The 15,690-nt window shown below is 38.5% G+C and overlaps 1 protein-coding gene across 27 annotated transcripts in view; it reads right to left on the reverse strand.

Moving 5' to 3' along the window:
- Nucleotides 1-15,690, reverse strand: part of ANK2 (ankyrin 2) — a 381,291-nt gene that overhangs the window by 65,819 nt on the left and 299,782 nt on the right. For all 27 annotated transcript variants that reach the window (XM_075037668.1, XM_075037696.1, XM_075037705.1 and 24 more), the window contains one exon: nt 3,535-3,679. In XM_075037668.1, coding sequence (XP_074893769.1) covers nt 3,535-3,679 — 145 coding nt within the window. The remainder of the gene's footprint in view (nt 1-3,534; nt 3,680-15,690) is intronic.

Genomic DNA, 15,690 nt, shown 5'->3' on the forward strand with positions numbered 1-15,690 from the left:
AAGCCTCAGTGGCAGACCCCATTTGCCGTCATTATCCTTTATTCATTTCAATGTTTGACACTTTCAGAACAGCTTCGCTGTGCCATGCAATGCTTGTAAGAGGTTCACCATCCAAGTTGTAGGTTCTGCTATTCAGCTAATGTCATGTCCTTGATAGATACTGAATGAAAGGAAGTATGTACTAGATTTGACTGGTTATCTGTATGGTGATTTTGTCCATATTCTCCTGCAAGTACCCGGCACCGCTACTGTATCTCAGTACATTTCCACTATGTAGTACCTGTACATAAGCTCCAGTAAATATCCAATAGGTTGAGGGTATGGACTTTATCTACAGGCAAGGTATGCACAAGCATGACTGAGGTCTGCAGTAAATTAGAAGTCTAGATTTCCCACTACACTTCATTTCAAAACTAGTGTTCAGATGACACAGCCCCTCTTCTGTGTGCTGTACCAGCTTAATGAAGAGCAAACCAGTAGTTAAAAGGTCTGTACTTCTGCGACTTAGAAATAAAGGTACTGACTGAAACAACAGTCCAGTTACAGAAGTGTAGTGGCACTGAACAGAACTTATTGTTTATTATTGTAATAAGTCTTCAGGAATCCTGTAAAAAAAAACCAAACACCTAAAACACAGAGACAACTAAACAACAAAACTAATGTCTACATACAGATTCTTTCCAAATCTAGGGGTTGTGGGGTCAATAGCGCTCTACTCAGCCCTAGAGACTGAACTGTGGAACCCAGGAACGCTACAAAGCTCCTGAACGTAAGAGTGCCTCTTGCCTGTGTTAGGTAATGCACGGGCATGTGTCACCCACCTCTTCTAAGCCCTGAATAAAGCCCAGGTGGTATCCAGAAAGTAAGAGCAGCACACTCTAGCCAAGTTTCTAATCTGGATGACTGGGAGGCCATGTTGCAGTACACATCCACTTGCCAGCCTAGACAGACCTCTAGCAATCTCTAGTCCAGCTGAGTGTATCTCTTGTTGCAGGAAGTGTATGTTGTTTCAGAAGCTGGGAAAAGAACCTGGTATCATTGAAAACTGCATCAATCAGCCTTGAAAACATCTCTCTATTTAAAGACCGAAAGGCTTCGTCACACTTGTCATAGATCAGCAAGGTGGAAGGGATTGAAAATCAAATGGGGTCTTTTCAAATAGTGGTGATCTGATATGGCCCAAATCAGTTCTGGCTCTCAATATCCAGAGGGTGAATCCAGCTAGTGTAGTCCATTCTCTTTAATTTTTATTCTACCACTGTTTCGCCACACAGAGAAGGAAGACAGCTAACCTCCCGGGCAGCATGGTGACAGAAAGACAGCTACCAGCTGTTGTGATCTAGTGCAGTTTTCCTGATGCTTGCTAACAGTATTTGTACAGGAATCAGGGAAGTTTCTGTAGGACAGTGGCTATGTCATACTATGACCTTTCTAGACAGAGGGTACTGTTGGATCAATATTCACCACTATGTATCATACTAATTTGAGACTATATCTCAACAGCAGCGTCGTTCATTTGGTTCTCCAAAACAACTTTCCGGCATACAGCAGGCCTCCAAAATGGATGAACAGAGACAGGTGCCATAAAAGGATAGAGAGACAACATGTTTTCATGCTATGTAATACCTACCTGGGCATGGTGCTAATGAAAGCATATGAAAAAGAATGAAGGGGAGAGAGAAATAAAATAAACAGGGAAGATGGTTACAAAAGAAAGAGATATGTTTTTAAATCAAATTGTTTAATGCATAAGATAACATGAGTCTAGACTGCTAATACTATTTTGCTTTACTGAATTTCTTGAAAAACCAAAGTCAGTTTAATGCAATGAAAATCACATTACAGCAAAAGCAAAATAATTTAAGCAGTCTCTGTGAAAATTCTTACAACCAGTAACCTGACAGTGACAGAAAATGAGACCATGGAGTTAGAAAGATGTACTTTTTTCTTTCATTCTTTCTCCCTTTATAATTTTGCTTCATTTCAATATATTCATGCTTGATACAGGATGTGAAATAATTTTCATACAACACAAAATAAACACATCAATTACATGCCAGTAAATTTCTACTGAAATCCACTGACAGTATTTAAAAGCTAAAATATTCTAAATGGGAGCAGAAACTAGCTTAACACTTGCCTGCACAATCATTTCTATAAAACATCTTAAAATAAAAAAAACCCAAAACTTTGTACCATTGAAAGCGCGTGATAAAAGGTTTTGATTTTTAAGCATTCTGATGTAGTTCATAAACATCCTCTCAGACTTAAAAAGCCACACAGTCACTTTGTTTTCAGTGGATTCACTGGAGCTGTCTAAAAACCAACAAAGACTCCAAGCTTATAAGACCTGAATGATGAGGGATTTACACATGCTGTGAGGCAAACCAAACTGTTTCCTGGCATCTTTTGTTCCAGGAGCAATTCATAGCCTACTGAAGTAAACAGAATGGATCCTACTGATTTCACTGAGCTTCAGAAATGCTGCCAGAATAACAACCAAGACTGGAAAATGAGGTAGGTTAAAAATTCCTTCTGTTGCCAAGATCTCAACTTTTTTCTTTTTTCCCTTTAGTGAATCCCAATTCTAAAGGCAGTAAGTCTGGAGACATTACTGATTTACACTAGACATTGTCATTTTCAAACAGGAATGCCCGGGTAGCCTATTCTAAACTAGAACTGTGGGTGTTAACTTGCCAGTTTGAGCCTACACTTCTGCTCACTAGTAAAGGCTCTCATTTTGAAAAGGGAACTCCATATTTTTTGTAGACTATAGTGACATTGCTAAAATAAAATAATTAAAAAAAAAAATTAAAGTTGCAGGCATTATTATTCCACAAATACATCTAGGGTTAAATTCAACTTGTTAGATATAAGCAAATGAGTAAGTTTTCTGGACTGCACACACCTTCTTTTTTCTAATGGTTTGGGTTTTTTTATTTACAACATAAATACAGTGCTATGCCAGTAGAAGGAAATGCTTCTCTTTCCTGCTAATTCAACCATGATGAAACAGAAAGAGTCAATGTGCTTACTGACAATACATTCACTGCTAATCCAATGCAGGATGACCAGGTCCATTGCTCTTTTTCTTATATCTATAGCCAGCAAGCTTCTCTAAAAAGTCAGCTCACCTAACGCTGAAACACCCTGTCCACCTATCCACCCATCGCCTGACTCACGACAGGAGGCGATGGGGATGATTCATAAACCCTTTCCATAGACAGCCATACGCTTCTTCCTTTGCCTGACTGCAGAGACAATAAAGCAAGCTATGTCTTCTAAAGAACCAAATAAGAATCACAAACAAATTCTTCATTAGACTCCGAGTACAGTATTAGTGCCAAATGTACTCATTTCTGGACAGGTCCTACAAAGTGGTGACTGCCACACTGGCATCCCTAATAAAGAAATGTTTGACAAGTGCATCCCATGTCTCCCTTGAGTGAAAGACCCCGAGAAAGGGATTTCAAACATGTATAACAAAATGCGTGCAGAATTATCGTGAGAAAAGATACATGTCCAGGCAAATACCTGTCAGATCGTCCTCCTTCCAAGCTGTACCTTAGGTAGTTCATACCATCTAAGAACTGGCTGCTTGGTAAGGAGTCATCTCCTAGTTCTCTGAGGTCTTCTGGCCTAAGGTACTCTCCTCCATCTCCTGTCATTGTGTCATCACCTTTAAACCAATCACAGAAGGGACAGAGATAAGCACACACAAGTTTGATTTCATTTACATGTTGGGATCTAACAGCTGGATGGCACAATAAACATGAAGGCATTTTCCACTCAGGAAACACTGCAAACCACAAGCAATTAATGTATTTAATGAAACTGGCACATCAAGCAGGACTTTGGAAAAAAATAAAAATTGAAATCAAGGTGATTAATCAATTAGATTTAATCTAATTTTTGCTGTTGCACATACTGGTAAGAGGCAAATTTCTTTGCTGCTCTCTAAAGCATGGTCTCTCTGTTCCTTTATCCATTTTAGCGCTCTGGTCACAGCTACACTGTATCACAGCCTGGCAGTTTATGATTAAATATAACTACTTACTTGACTGTAAACTATGTGTTTTCAGCTGAAAAGGTGTTTTCTGTGGCCTTATGCCTGATAGTTGCAAATCCTAATTTAAACTCTCCATTGTCCAAACTCCACATCATATGAGGCTGTCTCACCCATGTTCCAACATCATTGTGTGATCAGCAAAAAAATTCTTTTTTTCTAAAACATGGCAATATCCAGAAACTGGAAATAAGCTCACATGCATAGATGGCAATGATCATTAATCAGAAAAGTAATTAATCATGAATCAAAGCCTAAATGATCATTGGCTATCTGACATAGTAAGCCTTTTGCATATACTCTGAATAACAAGGTTTAATTTTTTTTTCAATCCAAAATTATTTTCCCCAGGAAATTCTGTCTATATGAAGTCACAGTTTGCTTTTCCCCCCCAGACTAACAAAACAGATTACATTGCCAAGCAACATGTAGATGTTTCTTTTCATTCCCGTTTGCAACATGGTTTCTCTCCACAGTTTCTGCCTGGAGATTTCAGTCACCTTCCCAATGGTTAATTACTACTGCATGAGCCTGCCAGAAGCTTGGTGTGGCCCACAGAACCGCACAACATGACCATAGGCCACTGATACCTTCAAACTTTCTCATTTTCTAAGCTGCAGGGGCAAACAACAAGAACCTGAAGCTCAGTTACATGGAGACTGCAGCTGTTACACAGTAACAGTCTTCAAGGGGCTACACATTCCAGCTGCAGTAATTCACCCTGATATGCTGAGAAACACGAAGGATTGTAAAGGTTAGGTAAGTGGTATCCGTACTGTTTCAAACAGAATTCATTTGGGCACCAGGACAGTTGCCACTTGTGTAATTTGAAATCTTAATAAAGCAGAAATCACAAAACCCAATTACTGCTACTGCTGCTGTTTCTGGTAAAGCATCTCTCCCTCACCCCCCACAAAAAGTTATTGGTATTGCAAGCTATAGGAGTCATGCTCACTAGTAAAGGAAAAAATATTTCTATTTCTTTTCATGAAACAAATCAAGCTAGTTTTTCTAGCTTGATGTTTCAGCTAATAAATAAATAATTCATAATTTGTCATCTAAAACTAAGTAATCTTTTGGGGTTTTAAGATTTTTTTTGTATACACAAATATTATAAGTAAAAATGAGGCCTAAATCTTTTCAGTATAACAACAAAAGCTCTTGAAAATTCCATCTGCCCACATGAAGAGGGAGAAACTGGGCACAGTTTCACAGAAAACAATAAAATGCATTTAATCGTTGCATGTTTCCCGTCTTCTGACAGATGATGCCTCCTGTTTCCTGGGAATGTCACATTGTAAAGCACGGGGCTAAGTGAAACTTGGAAGATATTAAGGCAATGCTGTTAATCAAACAGTAAAAGGAATTTCAAGTTATATTTCAAATAAACTAGATACTTATAATCACGCCAGACATTCCTTCTATAATAGAAACAAAGGCAAAATCTTCACCACTTTCATCACACCCACATCCTTTAAAAAAAAATCCAAACTCTACTCTTATTTCAAGCTTTGGCCTCTCATCTAAGAGTTGTCAATAATGGGTCTAAGTAACACTAGCTGTTTCATGTGAACATCTGCAAACAGTATCCATGAACATTTCACAATGTCTTCAGAACATTCATCCGTTGGTAACACAGCTTACTTGCTAGCATACTAGTCTTGAGTGAGTGACCTAGAAGTTGAAGTCACTCCCCACCAACCCCTTGCGCCCTTCCATCTTTCCTTAACGAGATGAACTCCCAAAACAAGTAGTGCCTCCTAGTATGTGAAGAGAAAAAAATATGTATTTAAATCTAAATGATTGTGTAGCAATGTAACATTTCATACATTTGTGGTTACCTGAGTGTCTTAATTCCTGCTTTGCAGGGCAACTGCACATACGCAAAGCGAATCAGTCTGAGTGTAACAAGCACTCACTCATCCTGCCAGTAATATTGTGTTGTCATTAAAAGATCTAAGACAGCTACATTCCTGAGTCTCGGTTAATTCAAACGTACACAGACATGTCATCTGCTGAGAAGAAATTACGTATTCAGCTGACCACGAGCTTCTTTACACAGCAAATCTTACCAGATGGGTAGTTTTGTGGCGGTAGAAGAAATTATCCTTTTTAATCATGTTAGAAAAGATTAATCTCCCATCATATTCCCCCCATTAGGTTAACGACAGTAACGTTTTCACCACTTACTACGCAGTTCATGACAAATACAGCCCTTGACGTTGATGCTCCATGATTTGCACTGGCAGTCTATGAACTTACAGGTGGATTTCAATGAGTTACCCACTTAGTGATTTTTCTTCTGTTTACTTGAAAGAACACCTTCCTTTCTTCAGCGACACCAACGCACTTTCAGGGGTTTACTTGACAGGGGAAAACACACTACAAAATACTGGGTGACCTTGCACTGTGCCCCAATTAAAACATTCCTATTGAGCCTTGGCCTCGTAACTACTACTGCCCCTCTTCCAAATATCTCTAAAAATTTTGTCCAAATCTGCATTTCTGAGTAACATCATCTTCTTTAGGGCAGGTGTGAAAGGAAATAGAATGCCCTAGAAGGAAGTATCAAGTACCTGAACTCTCTTAAAAGAAACACAGGGGTTTTACTGGTAAGGACACAGGAACAAGAAGTAAAAAAAATAAAATTTTTTTTTTAAAAAATTAAACCCCTAAACCTAGGAATCTGTTTATATTTAAACAAAAAGTGGCCAATAGCTGAGTCCCTGAACTTGCCGCTGCTATTATTTTTTCTTTGCAGAGTGCAAGTAACTCCCAATATGACGGGTAGCTTTTCCAGAGCAAAACACACAAAGCATCGTGGTCCCACTGCACTCTCAGCAAAAGTCTGGTTAGTTCATTAATCTGTTTCCAGTGGCCAAACTAATGCCCTGGAACAAGATTCGATACCCACCAAAAGCATACATTTTGTACAGGTTTGCAAGACTTGGGGATTTTTCTTTTCTCCTCAGAAGGGGGATAGTAAAAAAAATGAGAGAGATCGCTTGAAGCAAGAAGATAGATACAAAGGGTGGGACTGGCAAGGGCCAGGTTGCAGGGAGAAGGGGTCACAAAGACAGCCTACGTTTAGCAGGTTCCAGGCCTGTTACTAGGAAAAAATGAGAAGGAGATATGGGCCTGCTAAACAAGGTGCTAAACATTTCTATGAGGTGTTGGCCACCTACAAGAACTATTAAATCAAGTGGCCTCTTCTGCAAAACTGGAGACCCAGCACTTTGCAGGGTTGGATCCAAGAGAGGGAAAGAAAAGATGAAAACAGAATGGAGAGGTGAAAAAGACAGACATTAAACATAAGCATCTGGGAAAATGCACTGCTAACAGCAGTGCCATGCAGCTGACCTGAGCAGGCATCCCCGCACAATTCTGCACCATGATGTGCAACACAGGGGACACTAGCTGAGGAACATTTCCACCCTGCTGTTTTGTGCTGTAGAGGCACTCCAGAAAAAACAAACAGCTAGTTCTCACTGACTCAGAAGACCCTGAACCTTTAAGACACTGCTGCCACAGAAACTGAATTAAAATAGCAGCATTGGCATCATTCTGCAGAGCTTCACAGGACTCTGAGGGAGCCTCACACAACCACGAAGGAGGCAGCCTGCAGTTTAGCCTACGAGGAGCAGTCGGAGCTGCCCATACCCAGTGATGGTGTGGTTAGTTAGGCAGGCAAAAAATGGACAAAGCATGAATGCGAACTTTCCCTAAGATCTTTTAAAATGCAGCTACCTGGGGTTTTTTCTGCCTGCCTCTAGACTGGGGAGCAAGAGTAAACTCCATTGCCAGTCACTGTCAAAGCCACACAGAACTGTTTCCAAAGTCTGCATTAAAATAGAGCCAACCAACCAACTCGCAAAAATCCACAACTAATTAACTTTTTGCTCAAATCAGCAGTGTAGGGTTCGGCGTTCGGAAGATCTCGCGATGTCACGGAAAGACGGAGGGTTAGTCGCAGCCCTATGACGTATCTGTAATCCCGCCTCCCCTTGTTAGTATAAAAGGAATTAACTGCGCAATAAAAGGGGGAAGTTGGCGCTCACACTGTGTGTGTTATCTGTCTCTTTCCCTGGTCCGGGCCGACCAGTGATCTAAGCGTGGCACCTTGATATGTAGCGAACGCTACACAGCAGTATTTGTATGATGACTCTTACTGGCCTGCTCCTCTTTTTTTTTTTTTTTTTTTTGCTTTTTATGCTGACTTCAGTATTTCTGTGTATCATGTACCCATAATATCCAAATATAGCAATGGATCTCAATTGCTAATGTATAAGATACCTATTAGCAGGAAGGGAAGCACGTGGGCAGATCTGACTGGCCACTCATGACAGGAAATATTTGCCTTACTCTGAGTAGTACAGAGTAAATGAAAAGCTAATTTTGATGCTGATGATTTCACATGTTTGAACACAGGTTTTGAGCATTATAAATTGTTTAATGGACTACTAAGAGAAACGGGCCACATGCTGAGACTACATATCTGCTCCTTCAGAGACAGTTTGACTAAATACACAGGATTTTACCAAACCATCAAAACTGAAGACCTAGGGAGTGGTATGTCCTACCTATGTAAGTGATTAAATCAAGAAACAATCACGAACCACTTTGAAATCAAGAATGTGTTTTAAATGCAAAGTAACATTTACAAGACAGTAGCTTTGAAGCACTCAGCCACATGCAATTCTCTGCTTAGCGAAGTGTTTCATTAACATTTCTAAAACAGACTAGCTTTTTTTCAGAAATTATCCTCTGATATCAGGGAGCTATGCAAATGTTTGATCAAGTAAGCAGGTTTAAAATTTTCACCACAGCATTCTGGATATGCATCTACAGAGTCAACTCGTTTAGGGAAGCCTCAACAAAGGCAGTTCCTACCTTCCCTATATTTGTCCTGCTAAATAAGTGACTTGCAAAATACAATTACTGTTTGTATTGTATGAGAATTGTATGAGAATCGCTCTGGAATTGTTTCTCACTAAACATAGAGAAAATATATGCAAAAGTTAAAAAAAAAAAAAAAGAGAGCTGTGATAGAAACTGCCAGAAATTGCTTTTAATAGATGTTTTTAAAGCCAGATACAGTTATGTGAGTTTGCCAAAATTATTGTTTTCTCTACAGCATGCAGATAAGTCTACAGCTCCCCACATAAGTGCTGCTCCTTAAAAGTAACAGATGGAGAAGGGACAGCTATGGCAAGCACAATTTTTATGGAATATGTAAGTCCTGAAGCATATTTAAAGGAATGTATAATACAGAGTTTATCTGACACTTTCCTTGGACAGCTTCACCTCCTTAAATTCAATCCTCTATTTAATGGCACACACACACTAGAAGTTTCCCTGAATTACACTTTGGCTAATGCTTTTAATTTATTTCTTTTTAGCCAGTCAGGAAAGCAGGCTTTCATGTGTGGTTTCATGCAGGGTTGATACATGACTTAACATGAATCATCATGTCAGCTATTAGTAGCTGAGTGCAGCATTTGCAGAAAGATTGAAGGTAAAGCAAATGAAAAGAAAAAAACCTGTATGTCTACCCTCCAGGTTCTGCAGGTAGGGGAAGACGCCTTGATTTTGTTTTCTTGCAAGTTAACCTGCTGCAAAATTAATTCCAGTGTTTCACAGGTGGCTACTATGGTATTTATAAAGTTGTTATGTTGGATCTAGATAACAAAGAATAAAAGCACTGCCTTTTTAGAATTGGACCACAAAAAACTATCCCTACCTCCCTGAGCCACAAAAGCCTCGGAAGGTCATTGAGACTAACTGGCATGCTGAAAAGTCTCAGGTGTGGTGGGGCTACTAAACCATGTCCAGTCAAAACTGGGACTTGAATGAGTTCTCTGTATAGTATCAAGAGAAGCAATAAAGCATATCCCACAAGGAATTCTGGGCAGGAAATGACATTAAAAGAATATACTGGGGAAACTGATGGAGAACTGATTTAGTTTTTTGTTTCATGAGAAGAAAGCAGTGTTCTGATGGAAGAGGAAAATTCCCCCTAAACCTGGTAAACGCTTCCTATGAAATACGAATTTACCTCACAATATGAAACACATTGGGCACTAAGGAAGGAAAGCTTGGTCTAGTACAGGTATCTGTGACTCCCAACAAACCTGCTGACCAAGACTCTGCATGCATTAAAGTGAAAAGAGGGGGAAAAAGTCTTTTCCTTCTTCCCAAGGATACGAAGTATTTACTAATTTTGCCTTTCTGAAATTCACATGGCAAGTACCACTCTCTTATGTAGCACTTTTAAAAATATTTGTAAAATGTTATGTACTGACACACAAGTCATCCTTCACAGCCACATTGTTCCAGGGAACAATAGCCCAAGACATCTGCTGCCCACAGAATGGGAAATGCTCCTCTGATTGGGAGAGCGCACTTTGACTACAAAATATCTGTAAGTACTGTCAGCAACCATAGAATCTTCAGCTAATTAACGTTAATGTAAATGTAAAAGCAACCAGGTTTTATCAATCATGAGTGGGAATAATACCCAGTAACTTTGAAGACAGATTTAGATCAGATGGATAAGACTAGTCAAAAATACATTTCCCCTTTTTAACATGCTGGTTATTATTTACTTCAATGAACAGGGTCTTGCAGGTCCCGCCTATAATTTCAATCTCTGAAGAAAATATTTCAGTGTGCAACATTGCTCATAAAGTAACAATTTAAGAAATAATGTAGAAGTAAATACAGTAGTGTCTCCTGGTCATGCCCATGCATTATCCCTTCTTTGCACTAACAAATTTGTGTCTGTAGTTTGGGTCATGTCTACACATCACTGACATCATTTATTATTGCTAATCTGGTCAATTCCACTTTTTGACAATACTGATGCAAATGAAATACAGCAGCTTTTTTAAAACTTTTGCCAAAATTTTTGCAACCTAATGACAATCTCCTATTTTTCATTATTAATATGTTGACAAGTGAGCAATCTTTTGCAATTCTACTCCAACAAAAATAATTTATTTCCAATGACAATACCAGATATTTGAAAAAAAAAAAAAAAAAAGCTATCTTCTCTGTGAAAGATTTCAATGAAAAAATCCAAGTAAGACTTCATTATAACTTTTTTTTCCAGATTCCTAGCAACAATGTCAATAAAGTTGTAAGAGAAAAACTGAGCAGCTAACCATTATATTGGGAACCTTTTGTGTTGACAAGAAAAAATAAAAAAAAAGGGGCAGCCAATTTTCAGATTTCCTGTTGCATTTGCACATCTGGCACTTAGAAGAAAAAAAAAAAATCCAAATTTTGCTCAGGCAAAAGCAAAAAAGAAAATATAAGTAATCTCAACAATACCATGTAAACAAAAGCAACTTTCCAGAGAAGAATCTTCCTTCATCTTGGATGACCATGTTAAAACATACCAGCAAGAAACTCTTTGCATAACAAACCTTACGGGGCATCTAAAGAATACAAATTTCTAGGAAATGGGAGGCAGACATTGGCAGGTTATCATAAGTAAAGTTTTAAGAATCAAGTCTTATTCACCAGCTATTTCTTTCTGAGTACAGATTTCTTTTTGTTAAAGAAAGTTTCAGTTAAATTTTCAACACATAGCTTTTGATTTACTTCTGTAAATCGACAAACTTTAGCCTACATTTTATACTACTGGTTATAAGACACTTAATTTAGAGTGTGAATTAATTCAGTGATGTTACCCTGAATTTACAGTGTTTTAACATGCAGCAGCAGCAACTTCCTTAAGTCTAACCAAGAACAGTTACTGGCTGCAACTTTAAGTTCCAAGTTTAATTAAGGGAAGTTATTCCTCAAGTCTTCCAACTAATTAAGCCACTACTTCAGTGGAATTATGTGCATGTACAACAGCAATGAATTCTGCCCAGACTTAACTGCTCATTTTTCACATCTATGCCATACTATTAATGTACTCTAAGGCTGTGTGTAGAGGCACTCAGTAAATTCACTGTCATATTTTAACACTGTTTACTGCTGTTATAGATACTATTAAGGAATTCAGTATGCTTATCAAAGTGCAAGCTGCAGTTACCACAAATATGAAGCGATACACTTCGACAAGAGAATATTCGTGGGTACCAGTGCACATTATCATTTAATAACAACAACATTCATAACAATAACTAGGTGGCCAGTTAGTTCCAGGCAAGCAGTTACAAAGGTAGATAAACAGATATATGTGACATTTTCTTCACAGCTCCCAACACACCAGGCAAAGCAGCTTATCATTATCACATTCTATAACTGAAAGACTGAGATAATTGGAGTGACTTCCACAGAGTCATTTAGGAATCAACAGTGGCAGAAACAAATTCCTGAACCCTACTGGAGTGTCTGTCTGTAAATTAGTAACTTCTCAGTCCTTTGTGAGCATACATCTGAACCAGACTTACTAAGCAGTTTGAAAGTTCTCTTTGTTGATAGTTTCTCTACACTGGAAAAAATTGTCTACACTGAAAACAACTTTTTTCAATAACAAAAAGGATTTTTTCTTTTTAATCAGAAATCTGAGGTAATCAGGTATGGATTATCTGTGAAGTGCTTTCTGGAATCTACAATCACATTTTTTTATGTCCTTAAGTGATGCAGTTGTTCACAGATATTCCACCTTGTCACTGATGCACATTGATGAAGGGATAGCAAACCCCACTTTTACACACATACTATTATTGTGAGTATGTTTGAATGACGTAGTATCCCAATTTTGAGTAAGCTTTAAAACTAAAAAGGAGAAAAATGAGCAACTCTGTGAGAGGAAAAAAGCAACAGTCTCACACTGGGCCATTATTGTATGTAGGCATTAATGCATAATTTATTTCATAAATTATTTAAGGACATGTGATGACGCTGTTTCCATTTTTAGAAAAACTTCAGCAAATTCAATGTCCTAATCACCTTCTTTTTAAGATGACTTAATTATTTGCAATTTTTTTTAAAGAAACACAAAGTTTAAAAAAAATAAGCCAACAACATCACCTTGTGTCTCAACCAGGCATAGGGCTGACTCTTCAGCAATTTTTAGACAAGCATCCCTCTTGAAAGAGATGCTTTTTGTTCTTTGGATATTGTGATTCCAACTGATTTTTGAGACTCCACTGACTATCTGCACATGATTGTTCGCTCAACATTTATCTATCGCTTCTCCGCAGTTGAAACATCAGCATTAATTACTGTGCGGTGTGAAATGACCTTTATGGTAGCCTTCTGAGGGGCATGCTACTTCTGACAATGGTGTCTCACCTTCTACTTCAGCCTTTCTATTCCCTTCTGCCTGCAAAAGTAGTCTGGCCGAAAAATAACTTGTCAGAACAAAGAGATTAATTTTCAGACAGATCATTTCTCCGGACTGGTTCACCATACGTTGAAACGTTTGTGCTGACATAATGGAGGATGTGGGAAAGTGTGGTTAGAGCTACGACAACTTCTTGCAGCAGCCAGAACAGTCTCAAAGAGACAGTGAAACCAGAGCTTTTGAAAATTAACTGGACTAAAAACAGAGTAGGAGATTAAGAGGCCCAAACAGACACAAACGATAGCTCTTTGACAACCTGTTTTAGTGGTTGGTCTTGTATCCTCTATGTACAGCACTATAGTGACTGTACTATCTCAGAGGGGAGTCACAAAAATAAACCTTCAGCAGTTTGTACGGCTCTTTCGCCACAAAAATAACACATGGAATGAGTACAGAGGAGCAGCAATATGCTCCTCAATACAATATTAACATATGGCAGAATAAAAAAAAGGTTCTTGCCTCCTTTTCTAGATTTTCCTGTGTGTCCACACTAACTCAGCCCTAACAGAAACATCTGCTTGTGCTTAACTTGACTAATTCTGTAGTTGTCACTACAATACATTTCACAAGATGCTTTACAGTAACTGCTCTTTACTGCCGGATCCCTCAGGTGCAAATCGTTTCTTTTGTGGCAACAGTTTTAAAGGGACTAAACTTTGTAGCGATAGGAACAGCTAAGCCAAATACAATGATAAAAATGCACAGTTTTTTCAGTACAACTCTATCCACACTTTAAAGCATTTCTGCTGGCATGGACATGGGTTTCAGAAATCACACTGCTTAAGAGCTAGGCCTGTGGGAATCTGTAGTGTAATGCCCCATCCTTAAGGAGAAGCACTTCTTAATCTTTTTTGCAAGATCAGGCCATCACCTTCTGAACAGTAATTGTATTACATCTGCACTGTGCACAGTGCTAAGCAAGTAACAACGGATAATTAACCTTAAATGGTCTTCATGGTAGACTACAGTACAAACAGAGGAAGTAGCAGTAACACACATGCGCATGTGTGTATTTCTGTGGTGTATGAATAAACCACTTAATAAAACTGTGCTGATACATCTTTGGCCCTGATGGTCACAAAGCAGGATATACTTACTAATGCCATAGAACATCTGCTACATGTAGGACCACATAACAGGATTACACAGCAGGTGAAGTAGGATTTCTCTATAATCATGTTTTTGCTAGCCTATGAAGTTTCCTTTTTTTTCACTTCTTCCTTGATCCTTGCACAAAACTTATGAATCCAATTTCATCTAGTCTGTTACTGGCATGGGTATTTCTCTTTCCCTGACAACACACACCTGCTTCTGTACTTAACTCTGATATTTATCATCTAAAAATCAGTAACCTAATTAAAAAATAAAATGCAATTTAAAAAAAAATAATAATCTGGTTCTGTTCAAAGGAAAGATTTTTTTTTTCAGGTACAGTAAAAGGTAAAGAATTCTGAATAACAGTACAATTGCTAAACATAAAAATGCTGTATGAAAATGAAAGAAGGATTAGTGGGACTCTCAGTCCATTCGAAATATTTTAAAATAGGCTGCACAGAGCAGGACCTTACATACCAAGCTGAGCTATTTAATAGATTATATGGTCCTTTATTTTCTACTGCTAAGACTGGAGGTTGCACTTGAATTTGTTTGAGGAATATCAGTACTATACTATTAACATAATAACATACAATTATGCAATATAACTGCTTCCCAGGCAAAATGCAAAATGCTTATCACCAGTGATGAACAAGCTCTACAATGGGACCTGAAATACTTACTTGCTGAAGTACTCTTCTTGTGTTCAACTTTATAACGGGCAGGTTTACCATGTCACGTTAATTTATTTCAGAACATATTGTGTCACTTTAAAGCAGCTAAGAACACAGCATTACAGAAACCTTACTGCTAGCCTCTTATAAAGACTACACCATCACTAAAAGGTTCATCCTCTTTATTAAGGAAGTTTTGCAGTCTTCCTGCCCCCAGCAATTTTAAGTTCCTGTGACAAGTACCATCCGTGTTAAGAATTTTCGCAACATCCTGAATGCTTTGCCTGTAGAAACAGATTTTACAAGGACAACGGCATGAAGTGCTTTAACTGTCACCAACCTGCTTAGCAACCTGCAGCAGGATCACAGAGGCACTTTCAGTATGGGTGCTCAGTCCTGAGACTTGAGCAGCAACGTGCCAGAGCACCCATGTCGTATCTGCTGCCTATTGACAAACAGTAGGTGTCAGATGGTAATAGAAAGCAGAGAATGTTAATTCAAAGCACTGGAGAGCATTAGTCATGCTGGATTGCCACAGTAAGTTCTGCCAA

Source organism: Buteo buteo, chromosome 1 (genome assembly GCF_964188355.1).
Source record: "Buteo buteo chromosome 1, bButBut1.hap1.1, whole genome shotgun sequence".
Lineage (NCBI taxonomy): Eukaryota > Metazoa > Chordata > Aves > Accipitriformes > Accipitridae > Buteo > Buteo buteo.